Consider the following 13705-nt stretch of genomic DNA (forward strand, 5'->3'; position numbering starts at 1 on the left):
CTCTTTCAAATCACTATTTTAACAAAACTTAAGGAAACTTATGTCCACACAAAAACCCACAGTTTATTCATAATTGCCAAAACTTAGAAGCAGCCAAGATGTCTTTTAGTAGGTGACTAGATAAATAATCTGCGGTCCATCCAGACAGAGGAATATTATTGAGTGCTAAAAGGAAATGAGCTATGCAGCCATAAAAAGGTGTAGAAGGACCTCAAGTGCATATTGCCAAGTGAAAGAAGTCCATCTGAAGAGACTACGTACTGTATGATTCCAATTATATGACATTCTGGAACACGCACAACCATGAGATAGCGAAAGGATGGAGGCGGGCAGGGAGTGGACGAACAGGCAGAGCACAGAGGGTTTTCAGGGCAGTAACCCTGCTCTGTGTGGCACCGTAATAATGGGTACATGTCATTACACATCAGTCCAAATACATAGGGCGTGTACCACCAACAGCGAACCATAACATACTCTGTAGACTTTGGGAGATAATGATGTATTGATGTAGGTTGATCCGTTGTAACAAATGTGCCGCTCCAGGGGGGGAGATTTCACATGTTGGGCAGGGGCTATATGGGAATTTTCTCTGCCTTCCTATTAATTTAGCTGTGAACCAAAACTGCTCTAAAAAGTTAGTCTTAATTTAAAGCAAACCTTTAAATAGTAACAATGATGACATGCTACCACTACTATTAGCTCCCCATCAAACACTCATAGTGTCGGGCACTGCAGAAATTGCACTTGCGCATGGGCATGAGGGGAGCAGGACCCCTGGACAGAGTGCCTTGTGACGGTCATTGGGGTTCACAGAGTGGAGCCTGTAGCAGAGACGGGGAGAACTCCAGTTGCTAGGGGCTGTCTGAGCACCTCAGTGTCTGCCTCTGTACAGTGGGTATGCCTGTCTTTCCCCTTTCACAGTGCGGTGGAGAAAGGGGAACGGTGCACGTTAAAATGCTTTATTAATATCAAGCAGATGTAAAATTTTGGTTTTCCCTAAGAGTTTTCTTTCCTTCTTACATCTTCCTTTGGTTATTCCTCTTTTCATTCCTGAGGCATTTAGAAATAATTGCTTTAGAAAGTTCTGGCCTACCTCAGCTAAGCTGAGAAGAGAAATGAGGGGAAGGGTTGTGGTGTGAGCCAGAATGAGGAGGGCCCTGCCAGATGAGGCCCGGGCCCTGAAGGAGACACCTCCAGCTGGGGACTCCTCTTCTCCAGCTCTGGCTCCTGGCCCAGGCCCCACTCAGCTGCTACGCTGTCCTGGCAGGCCTCACCAGGTGACCTTGGCTCCAGGCTCCTGCTGTCCCTCCTTAGTCCCCTGCCCAGAAGAGCTTCCCCACCCCCACCCTACTGGCCCAGGGACTGACAGCTCTGCCCCAGCTGTCTGCTCAGGTAACACAGGCATCTGGTCACAGCTTTAAAGAATTAGGGGAAACATTGCATCACTTTTTTTTTCCATTTTTATCCCATCAGAAACCATTCATCACAACATCACAGTCTGCTCTTCTGGGAGGTGAGAACAGAGAGAAAACTCTGTAGCCTGGCCCACCCTGAGTCCCTTAGGAAACAAGGCAGGGGTGTAAATGAACAAAAAATGTCCATCGCCTGAAATCCGGAGGCCCAGGGGACCAGAAAGAAGGAGGAAACCTGACAGGCAGAGGAGGAGGAAGAAACATGACCTAGAGAAAGGGGGAGGAGGAAGAAGCTGAGGACCCACTCTGTTTGCTGTGAGAGGTACCAGGGGCCAAGTCCGGGGATATTCACCCTGTTCCCCAAGAGCAGAGCCGGGCTCAAGGACCCAGGCAAGGGATTGTGTCCACCGTGTGGGGGAAGCCCTGGATTGGGTCAGGAAGAGCCAGTGTGACCACAGGCAGGGGACCTGGCCTTCTGAGCATCGGTTTCCTGGTCCACACAATGGGGCTATTCACAGAACACAGTTCCTGGGATTATCGGGAAGGTTGGACGATTTATCGCGTGTCTGGCTGATGACACGCTCTATATGCCTCACCGCATACAGGGCGTGCAGAACGGTGCTGGGCACAAGGCAGGCGCAGTGGGAAGGGCAGCTTTTAAAATGTTTCCACCAGGTTCAGAGCCAGACATCAGGGTTTTTAAAGTGTGCAGGCAAAATGGCTGGAGTCTGAATACTGTGGGAGGGTCTTACTAACGGCAGCCTTGTGACCGTGATGTCACACTATCATTGCGCAAGAGGTTACTGTTAAGGGAGACTGAGTGGAAGGTATATGGGTTGGATCTCTCTGTTATTTCTTACAAATGTGTGTAAATCTACAATAACCTTAAAATAAAAAATAAGACAATTATTCTCTTGGCGGGGAAATTATGTTCACACCCTGGCAGACTAGTGTAGGCACAGATCACCCCTGGGAGGACACACGAGCTCACCGCGGGCGCGGCTCCGAGGAGGGGCCCTGATTCTCACTGTACGCTATCGCACTTTGTACGCTCTGAATGTTACACCAGAACACATGTCGTGATGCAATGTAATTAGTTAACTTAAAAGTAAAAAGTAAAAGTAAAATGCTTTCAGCCCAGCGTCGCCACAGCCCTGAGAGGTTGAGAGGTTGGCCGCACAGAGACTGTAACCCAGACCTGAGGCTCGAAGGTGAAGATCACCCAGGCCAAGAATGCAGCTCATCTGCTCCTGGTCCAGAGCTCTGTAGCCTCCCGGTCTTCATGTGATGATAAGGGGGTGGGGACACTCGGGAAAGCCCAGAGGCCAAGAATGGCCAGCTACCTAGTGTGCCCTGGAGGTGCCCGGCCTGGTGATCACCACCACCCTCCGCCCAGACCGGCAGCATCAGGACCTCTGGGGTGGAGAGCACCTGAGAAGCACCACTGCCGTAGCAGGCGGCGACACGGGCTGGCAGACCGAACTCTAGCCGTGGGTCAGGAGACCTGGGTTGTAGTCCCCATAACCGTCAACATCTGGCTAGGTTACCTTCAGAAGGTCACCACCCCCTCTTCAGGGCTGTCTCCACCTCTTCATGTTTAAATCAAAGGCAGTTGGGTTGGCGCATGGCTTTTCAAATCTGAGTGAGCATCAGACTCACCTGGAGGGGCTGCCGAAATGCAGGTTGCCAGGCCCACCCCCAGAGTTTCTGATTCAGCAGGTCTGGGGTGGAGCCCAAGGACTTGCATGTCTAACAAGTTCCTGGGTGCTGCTTGTGTGGCTGGTCCACTCTTTGAGACCCACTGGAATCGACCACCTTCAAGCCCCTGTCCCTATCAGAGCTGATGGTCTATGATTTCGTGAGAATTATTTCCTCCCATTCCATTCCAAAAGTCTCCACAAGGCCTTTCTAGAGTGTCTTACCCTTCGGATACTGGACCTGGGCAGTGGGACTAAAGGAGGCCAGGTAATGGGGAAGCAAGGTCCTGCATAAAAGAAGCACGAGGCCTGTGTCCACATGTCCCAAGTGCAGGTGGCAGATTGGCCAGCAGGGGGCTCCTGGGCACCTTCTCTGCCCAGAGCTCCCAGGGACTACACCAGCTAGGCTGGTCCTGGCAGCATGGCAGGGACAGGGCGCAGGAGGTGGCCTGCAGGCAGGCATTCCTGCTCTCAACCAATGCCAGCTACCGAGGTACATGGATTGCTGAGATCTGAAGATCTAGATCCCAACCCCAAATACTTCCTTCTGCCAGAGACAGATGTTCCGACACAGAGAGGGAGAGCCGGGCAGGGAGCATCGGGGCCCAGGACACAGGGATGCCCACAGTAGGCTCATCCCAAATAATATTTCCTCCACCCACTTCTAAGTACCCGCACTCCCAGCCTCAACCCTCCTGACCCTCCTTACCTGGCTCCCACGATGAGCTGGTTCCGGGAGGGATCCAGAGCAAGTTGGGAGAAATCTCGCACTCCAGGGTAGGTGAAGTTAGAGACCCAGGGCTTCAGGTCTGGGGGAGGGAGAGCAAACATTCAGTCACCCTTGGACCAGGGGCTCCCAGCTGCCCAAGCATTGGACGGGAGAATGGAAGGGCTGAGGTCAGGGTGGAGTTAGGGCGCCAGGAGGCGCTAGGAGACCTGTGAGCACCAGCTGGGGGTGGGCACTGGGGGTGCTGTCACTGTTCCTGCTGTGTTCCCTAGCTCAGAAAAGGGCTCCACCTGTCCCCCAGCTGCACAAAGGGAGACTTGTAATCACCTTGATTCCCTCAGTCCCTCACCAGCTGCATCAAACCCTCTAGCAAATCCTGACTGTGTACATGCAACTGTCTGTCTCTGAAATCCATCCGTCTTGTGCTCTACACCCCACCCCCAATCCAAGTCACCAGCATCTCTTGCCTGAGCTGGTGCCAGCAGCCTCCTGACTGGCTGGGCTTCCACTCCTGCCCTTCCAGTCCATTATGCACAAGGCAACAACAGAGAGTGATCTTTCTAAAGTGTAAATCTGGTTGCATCACTCTCCAGCTTGGAGACCTTTAAAACTCTCAGTTCTGCCCTGGCCAGGTAGCTCAGTCGGTTGGAGTGTTGGCCCATACACCAAAAAAGGGTGTGGGTTTGATCTCTGATCAGGGCACATATCTAGGTTGAGGGTTTGGTCCCTGGTTGGGGCACAAACAGGAGGCAACCAATCAATGTTTCTCTCTCATATCAATGTTTCTATCTCTCAAATCAATAAACATATCCTTGGGTGAGAATTAAAACAAAACAGAACCAAAAAAGTTCCCATTTGCTCAGAGAAAAAGTCCCAACTCCTGTGAAGGCCTTCAAGTTATGGCCCCCCTGTCCTCCCAAGTCAGATGCCTGGCACACTCAGTACTTAGTGGCCCAAGGAAAGAGCAATACTGCACCTTCACATCCTCCTTACACTCTCCGCCCCAGCCACATGACACTAGAACACCGTGCACTTCTCCAGATCTATTCCACCAGAGCCCGCACGCTGTTGCACTTCTGTTCTCCCTCAGTGGAACGATTCCTGTTCACCCCACCCCCACCCCCACCCCCTCCAAGAAACCTTCCCTGATTCCCCAGGCCAGAGTGAGGGGCTCCCAAGGACCTCTAATGTACTGCCATCACTGCCCCCATCTCTCTGAGTGTCCATCCCAGGGGTTTGTCCTGGGGGACAGGGAAGGTCTTGCTTCTCCGATGTCCAGGCCCCTCCCAGCATCTGACTGAGTTTGAATGAACGTGTGTATAACCCTCAGCTCCTTCTGTACCAGAAGAATCAGGTTATCAGACAAGGCTCCACAGATGGCAGGTGGTCAGTGTCCATCCCTGTGTCCAAGGAAAGGTCTTCCCAGCCAAGGCCAAAATCTTTCATGGGCATTGGGTGGGCAGACAGGAGACCGTGCAGCCCTCTGGATGGACGGGCAGTGGTGTGGGGAGGGTACACCTGGGGAAGGGTGCTCAGCTGACTCTTTCCCTCTCATGAAGACCAGTTTCTCCCGCCTTGGTGCATGGACCCTTAATGGCTCCCCCTCAGCCCTGCCTCATGGATGGGAGGGAACTGCCCAGTGAGGAGGCAGAGGAACATTCAGGCTGATGGGGTAAAGGGGGGGAGGTGTGAGGCCCTGTGCTTCCTCCCCACAGTGCATTAGCAACAGGCTCACAGGAGGCCCAAAGGAGCGCGTATGTGTGTGTGATCCAGGGGAAATAAATCATCGCTCATTATCCCTCCACTACAGACTAAAAGCAGCCCTTCATTTCTGCACGACAGGCAAACACTTAATCGCTCACTGGAGAACTGGAGGTTTTGCAAGTTGGATGTTTTTCAGAAAATTGTAATATGCAAAATTAAAAAAAGAGGAAGAAGAAGAAAGAAATTCTGCAACAAAGCAAAGCTAACCCCTTGGGTTTGCCTCTGCCCCCAGCAGGTGACTATGGGTTGGCAACAACCGTGAGGTAGTTGCAATGACATTTGTGCAACATCAGTATAAGGAATAAATTTGAAGTCAGGTGTGCTGGGTTTTTAGCTGACCTCAGGGCCACTCTCAGAAGAGGATAAGGGTCCTCTTCCTCCAGGAAGCTTTCCTGGATTATTACCTATCCAACCAATCTTATTTTGTTCTGCATTCTCTCTACCCTTTCTGTTCCATTCACATTGTATGCTTTGTCACTCTGAATGTGCTCAAGTATGTTTTCTCTGGGGGGGAGGTGTGTGGAGGGCTTGCCTGTCTCCATCAGACTGGGTACTTCCCAACAGTAGCCACTGGGTCACACTTTAATTCTCTCTTCCCTTTCAACAGAAGTATTCTGGATGTGGACAGCCAAATAGGGGAAGAGGTGGCATGACCGGTCTGCAGCAAACCAGGAGAAACTCCATCTGGGGACTTCTCAGCTCAGTCTTTGCTCAGGCGGGTCCTTGGGCAGGAGGCAGGGGGAGAGGAACAGGGCAGGAGCCAGGCTGACAATGGGGAGGAGGTGGGTCAGGGGACTGGAGGGTGGAGGCCCCTTGTAGCTGCTGTCCCTTTCTCCTAACGCAGAAGAGACCAGCATGGGCACAGGGGAAAGGGAGAGAAGGGAGAGATGTGCAGCCCAGTGATCCTGGGGGAAGCTTCTTGGGAAGGCAGCCAGCTTCCTCTGATTAAACAGCCAAGGAGGACCGGAGGGAAGATGTTTTTAAAACACCAAGCACGTTCTTGAGCGCCGTGTGCACCGAAGGCTTTGGACAGTGTCTTTAAGAGAAAAATGACATTCTCCATGACGCGCCTGTGATTTTAATTATGTATAGTCAATTCAATTACCCACTTTGTGGATTAACCACTGGCCGGTGTTAACTCCATATTGGCTGCTCCCTACTGCCTGGAAAGGCCATGCTGTGGCCAAAGGACTAACACACAGGCCAAAGAAAGACACACGTAGATCCCCTTAAAATAAACCCAGAGCAGAAACTTTAACCTCACGAAACAGGAAAATGTCAGATTCTGCAACTGCCAGCTCCTCTAGGGCATTTAGGGGTTATTCACAGATCAGTCAGAGGCCAGGGGAGAAAGAAATGCATAACTGTGGGGCTGGGAACCTCCAGGCTGGTCAGAAGTAAAGTGCATCATAAGAGGGGGTCCTGGAAGCTGTGGGGTCAGCGCTGGGCTGGATTATGGCAACTTCTCCAGAACACAGTGTCACTTGAAAGACAGTCCATCACCCGGCGTGGACTGAGTCCCTAGCGTGTACTCAGCCTCGAGAAAGGATGTGGGGAGTCCGCAGGACTGACTGGTCCTGGTCTGGGACCAACCACCACAGTGGGGAGCTCAGGGAGCGACATTTAAGAAACAATACAATTCTTGAGTGCTCAAACAAAAACCCTCAAAAACTCTTATTCACCTCTGAGGCCCCACAGGGTGCAGCTCTGTGGCTGGCCGCAAGCAAGACCTGATAAAAATTTAGTGAATGGATAGGAAAACCCAAAGCTGTCAGAAGGGGGAAGGAGGTAAATCGGTTTAGGCCAGGAGGGCTGGGGAGGAAAGCCACTCTCCGGGACCCACAGCCTAAGATGACAGACCATCTCCTCTTGCCCAGATGTAAGGGAATTCCTCAGCAACACTGTGTGTACCCCGTGTGTCAACCTGAGCCTCCTTCCTTCCTTCTGAAAGGAGTGTGGTGGTAAGTCGTCATTTACACGTGAAGATCAAAAGTGGTGCCAGAGAAGCCAGGCACCAAAGGGGCCCATCTCCCACATCTCTGCCATCCCTGCCCCCACCCATTTGCTCCAACACAGACCAGCCGGGCTGGGGGGTATCCCCTGCTCCCAACACATCGCCCTGCTCCCAGAATCAGCCCGGCCAGCAGTGCCCCTGTCGAAGCCCCGAGAAGAGATGTTTCTTTAGGAGCTGCCACAGGAGCCCCCAGTGTGAGGACAGCCCTCCGCCCTCAGAACCCAGCTCCTCCAGTCCCCCACTTGGTCCTTCCCCTCCCTCAGTGACAGCCACCAGCAGCACTTCAGGGGCCATCAGAAGTCTGAGGGAGTGCGCGCTTGCTTGTTCTGTAGGCTTAAAGACACTGCTAATTTACTGTAATCCACTTAAGCCTTCAAAGACTGGATCCCAGCTCAAACAAGACAGCACAGAGAAAACAGCTGGAACCAACCCCCCGCCCCCACCCCCACCCAGCACTGGAGACAGCAGCAGCCGCAGCTTGGAATCTCACCCTTCTAAATGCCCCCAGACTCCCACCTCACAGCCCCAACTCCTGTTCATACGGGCCCCTGGCCCCCAAATCCCACGCCGGCCTCAGACTCAAGGATTCACTTTCCCATTCGAGTCTCCGTCTTGCCCGTCTTGCCCGCTGTGTGGAACGTGGGGTCTGCGTCAGGAGGCTCTGACGAGTCTCTCCAACACTCTGCACCTCGACCGCCCACTTGTAGAAGGAGGCGATAGCCTCTCCCTGCCCCCTGCCAGGGTCACTGTGAAGGGGAAACAGGCTTAAGAACTGGTGACCCCTGAGACTACCTCAGTGTGAGCTTCCATGAGGCGGTGGGTCCGAAGTGCCCATGTGGTGATAACACGAGCAGGGACCCCAACTGGCTCACGGCGCATGGGAGAACATCCAGGGAGCTCCAGTCCTGGCATTTTGCTTTGTTTTTAGAGTCTCATCAAATGTGTACACGAATTTTAGGAATTCTCATTGAGGACTGATGACCAGCTGTTCACAAATCTCTGTTTGAGAAACGCTTTAACTGCACCCTGGCATGCCCTCCCTTGACAGACGGAAGGAGTTATTAGTCATCAGGACCCCTTTCCCTGGGGGCTCCCAGGACCCCAAGGACGGGCATCCCTGCAGCGGTCTTAGAGCAGGAGGAATCTTCGCAGAGATCACTAGTGAAGTCCTTCATTCTCCCCCCAGGGACGCCACAACATACAGCTCATGCTTCCAGAAGAGCTAGAGCTGAGTTGACCGACCAACCCTCAGCCAGCCTGCACAGAGTGGGCACACCTGGCTCCCTAGTGAAGAAATACCAGAGAAAGACCCCTCCTCCCAGGTAAACAGGAGGGAAGGGCCTGAATAAACTGTCTGGAGACTAACATCATACCCTACAAAAAAATGATTATCCCCTGACTTCCAGCAGCTAGAGGGACCCTGCTGAGGTTAGACCTAAGCCCTTCAGGACAGGGTCGCTGCAAAAAGAACTGAGTGGGAAGGGGGTCTCACCTGCAAAGGCCACGGTGGGGTGTTCCCTTAGAGCACACAGCTGCTGCTCACTGCTGGGGTCACTGGCGACATCCTGGGAGCTGGAGAGGTGGACCAGGAGCAGTGTGAGGCTGGGCGGCAACAGAGTGGCAGCCAGCGGTCCCAGGAGCACCATGGTGGGCCCCTCTGGGGTCCCAGCTCCCGAAGGCAGGCAGGGGGAGGACCTGCAACGCAAGCAATGAATCTCACCATGGGCTCCCTTGGCAATGCCCACTTCTCCCAAGTTCATGGTTGTTGGCGGCCCCAGGTTTTGGCTTTTGTTTAAGTAATTTTATATTTTATTTATGTTAGTTAGAGTTTATTCTGCCCCAGTAATGCAAAGTTATGGATCATATTTTGAAAGCTAATTTTCCTTGGAATGGTATTCTACGCAAAACTGGCAAATTACAGAGCTTTTTCTACTAGGATCCCAAATGGCTTAAATTTCTTTGTAATGATAAAGGTGGTATCTTAGGGATTTTAATAAATAGAGCTAGGACAAATGAATAGCCAGCTGTAAGAAGATAAATTTGTATCTATAACTCACACCTTACACTAGGAAAAATTCCAACTGGATACAAGATTAAATGCTAAGAATAAAAGCAACAAAATACTAGAAGAAAAGGTAGGCAATAATCTTTATAACCTTGAGGTGGAGGACAATGACTCAAATTCCAGAAGCTATTAAAGAAAAGATTGACAGATTTAACTACATAAAAATAACAAACTTCCGCAGGTCCCCTCAAAAGAAAACAACATCAAGCAAAGCCGAAAAGCAAATAACAAAATGAAAAGAAATATTTGTGCCCTGGCTGGTGTGGCTCAGTGGATTGAGCACCAGCCTGTGAACCAAAGGGCTGCCAGTCCGATTCCCAGTCAGGGCACATGCCTGGGTTGTGTCCGGGCTCCCAGCAGGGGGTGCATGGGAGGCAACCACACACTGATGTTTCTCTCCCTACTTCCCTCCTTTCCCCTCTCTCTAAAAATAAATAAATAAAACCTTTAAAAAATATTTGCAATTCATATCACAGACAAGAGGCTAATATTTCTACTATGTAAATAATTACTGGGAATCAAGAAGAAAAAACATCAACAATCTGGTGGAAAAGGAATATAATTGTGAACCAGGCTTAAACATGTAAATGACACTTATTCTCACTCATGATAAGAACAGTGCAAACTAAAACTCAGACTGAGATACTTCTGCTCACCTGTCAGTTTAGCAAAAGTCCAAGTTAGACGACACACTGTGGGAAAGGAGGCACCCCATTCGCTGTGGGCAGGCGGGCGGAGTGGCACCACCGTCCACCCACAGAGGGGCATCGACAATGTCTGGCAAAACGACAGAGGCGGCTCCCCTCTGACCTGATTTCTGGGAGCCTAGGCCAGTGCCAGTCAGGGCGGTCCACGGGCCTGTGTCCATCCACAACATGCAAGGACTCCATGGCGAGATAAATACAGTGACTCGAGAGTGCTTACAGCCTTTCCAGTAATCTGACAGAGTCATTTTTGTGTCTATTGGATCCAATAACAGAATATTTGGGCTTGTATTTAGCAGTTGTTTTTTTTCAATTCACTTCTCTAGGGATTCACTTTTATTAAATTTTACATAATCATCCACCTGCGACAGACTGTAAATTGGAAAGTAAAACCTGTTCCTTCATCACAGATAATTGGGAAACAAAATAGACCACAGAGGCACCGGCCCCTGCGCAAGTCCCTGCGTGCACGGGAGTGTTCTTGCAGCAACGTTCGAAACAGGAGCAGATAGGAAACAACCAAATACCCAGCAACCAGAGACTGCTTAAATACGCTACGGTAGACTTTGTAATAAAATGCCGTGCAGCTCTGCAGAAGAAATCAGGATTTTCACTAGATTTTGATATGGAGAAATCTCCAGGGACAGTAATTGAAAAAAGGAAAATGTACAGTAGTATAACAGCATGCTGCCTTTTGTGTAAAAAAGAGGGTAGAGATAAGAAAATATATTTATCTATCTTATCATTCACACATACTAGAAAAAGAAAGCTAACTAGAAAAAATAAAATTACCTACAAAAGTAGCAAAATAGTGACCCGGGCTTCTTTATATATACCTTTTTATATTATCTTCATTTTTGAATGATGAATATGTTTAATACTACCTAGTCCATAAACCTTTTTAAAAGCTTTTTTAAAACTAGTTTTGGTTCCCTAAGTCTTCTAACACGGACGGCCCCACAGGCCCGGGTGGCCGACCACACCCTCTGGTCAGCTCTGACCCTCTGCCAGAGGCCCGCCACTGTGACGGCGGGGCCGTGCTCCGTCTGCCTCAGGTCTGGCACAGGTCTCCAAGTGACCTTCTCGGGCTTGCTTTCCTCCTCTGTGAAATGAAAGGCTGAACTAGCTCAGGGAGTTTCCCTGTGTGGGGTGGGGGAACCAATCAGAATCACCTCCCCTGGGGGTGCAGGCCTGCAGCCACCAGGAGAGTGAGCCCAAAGGTGATACTGCCAGCCTCCCCAGGGCTGCAGGCCCTGGGTTCCATTCCTCTCTAAGACCCTTTGCTCCTAACCCCTCCTCTCTCTTCCCTTCCTACTGCAACTACCTTACTCCAGGTCTGGATAATCACAATAGGATAGCTTTCTTCCAGGCCTAAGTTTTCCCACATGTGTGTGAAATGCAACAACGCCTGTCCTGCCGTTGCCGTAAGGCTTCACGGAAATTCTCCCCTGACCACACAATGTGTGTGCCCAGCAGAGAACCACTCTCCCTTACTCTGCCCGTCCTGCACCCACAGGGCCACAGTTCCTAGAGCACTTCCTTGATTCCTTCATCCTAGAGCCTGCCCATCCCTCTCGGCAGAGACCCTCTGGGAGGGGGTTTGGCTGGAACTTACTCCCTGGAGTGATTTTTCACACTCACTCACTGAGTTATTCCTCAGTGCTAAGCTGGGTCCTTCCTGCTGCCTGGGGTTGGCACTGCTGCCCCGGGCCAACCCTCTGGAGCAAGTCCACCTGGGTTCAAATCCCAGCTCTTCTCTTTACAAGCTGTGTCTCTGGGAAAAAAACGCTTAACTTCTCCCTGGCTTAATTTCCTCAAACTGGGAGTGAGAATAGCAAAATCAACTCCCTGAGCAGACACAAGTCTTAAAGGAATTACTATCTTTTAAAGGCCTGGATCGGAGCCTGGCAGACAGTGAGCATCCATTAGTGAGAACTATTCTGATGCCCTGGGCGGTGGGGTGGGGGTGGGGGGACTGGGGCATTTCCTTTTGCCGTTTGACATCTGTGCTGGATGCTTTCCCTCTGTCCCTCCATTCTCTCTCCTCCTTCCAGCTCCTGCCTGAGCTGCATCCAGGGACCCCTTCCCTCTGTTCAGCCAATGGTGTGGGGAGGGCTCTGGCAGAAGATGGGAGACAGGAGGGAGGGAGGGTGGAGGCAGTAGGGTGAGCTCCTGTCCAAGCTTCTCTGCCTCCAGGTTTCAGCAAGCAATCCCTCCCTCCCTCCCTCCCTCCCTCCCTCCTCTCTCAGGCCAGGGCACCACCCCCTTCTTGCTACCCCAGGGCACCCACCGTGAACACTCCCTGTGGTTCCCAAATCGCTTCCCTTTGTATATAATTTCTGTATTAAACTGCCCTCCATTTCCCAATTTGTGCCATCTGTTTTCTTGGGTTACCACATCTAATTGGTGATACTCTTTTTTATAACTTCGCTGGGCTTTTCCTCTCTGCTGCTCAGGACATCTAAGGTGTTAGGACAACTGCTCTCCCCTCATTATTCCCTACCCTTCTCCTGTCCCCTGCTCCCTTCCCAGGCCCCCCTGCCCCCCCACCCAGGATCTGACTGCCACCCTCACAGCCCCTAGGCCTCCGCTCTGCTCCACTCCACGAGGCCAGATCCTGAGCTCTGGGGCCTGAAGTAAGAGCACATCCGGGGCCTCCTCCCCTTCTCCAGACCCAGGCCTTCAAGTGCCTAGTTTCCACGGCAGAAGTTCCACTCACTTAGGATCTGTACGTAAACACATCTTCCAACTTCCTCTTGAATCAACAATTGCTAGATTCATATCATTTCCTCCACATGGGCTCCAGCACAGTGTGTCTGCTGTTTGAGGAGAAGGGAACAGGCGTGTGAATGGGGAGGAGAGCACTGAAGGTGGGACCTGGGTGCTGGTCTCCTCCACTCAGGTGAAGGAGGAGGAAGAGGAAGAGGAAGCCAGAGCAGCAGATGGACGTGCACACCACACGCAGACTGGAGAGTTCCCCAGAGACAGACACTCTGGACACTCGCTAATCAGGGAGGAGACAGGATGGGCCTTTTTTCAGACAAGCATTTCAAGTCTTAGGAGTGCGAAGGTAGGCCAAGGGGTTGACTTAGGAATCCCACAGGGGCTCACACACAGGCCTGTTTTGTCATCACCTTCGAGGACCTCCTTTGCCCTTGGCAAGGAAGCCAGTAGACCCAAAGAAGGGTGCAAAGGAGGGACCGAAGGATCTGGGCTGGAGCATGAGGTGCTGATGGTCAGGGCAGGGCTCAGCAAGGCAGGACTCTACAAGTGCCACACTGAAGAACAGAGAAGAGTGTTCAACCCCCACATCATCCAGAGC

The 13705-nt window shown here is 51.5% G+C and overlaps 1 protein-coding gene across 1 annotated transcript in view; it reads right to left on the minus strand.

Annotated features, from left to right (window-relative positions):
- SEMA5B (semaphorin 5B) overlaps nucleotides 1–13705 on the minus strand; it is a 117446-nt gene that overhangs the window by 31053 nt on the left and 72688 nt on the right. Inside the window, exons 2-3 of the mRNA XM_028504702.2 lie at nucleotides 9107–9309; nucleotides 3819–3918 (exon numbers count right to left, since the gene is read on the minus strand). Coding sequence (XP_028360503.1) covers nucleotides 3819–3918; nucleotides 9107–9260 — 254 coding nt within the window. The 5' untranslated portion in view covers nucleotides 9261–9309. The remainder of the gene's footprint in view (nucleotides 1–3818; nucleotides 3919–9106; nucleotides 9310–13705) is intronic.

Source organism: Phyllostomus discolor, chromosome 2 (assembly GCF_004126475.2).
Source record: "Phyllostomus discolor isolate MPI-MPIP mPhyDis1 chromosome 2, mPhyDis1.pri.v3, whole genome shotgun sequence".
NCBI classification, from domain to species: Eukaryota; Metazoa; Chordata; class Mammalia; order Chiroptera; family Phyllostomidae; genus Phyllostomus; species Phyllostomus discolor.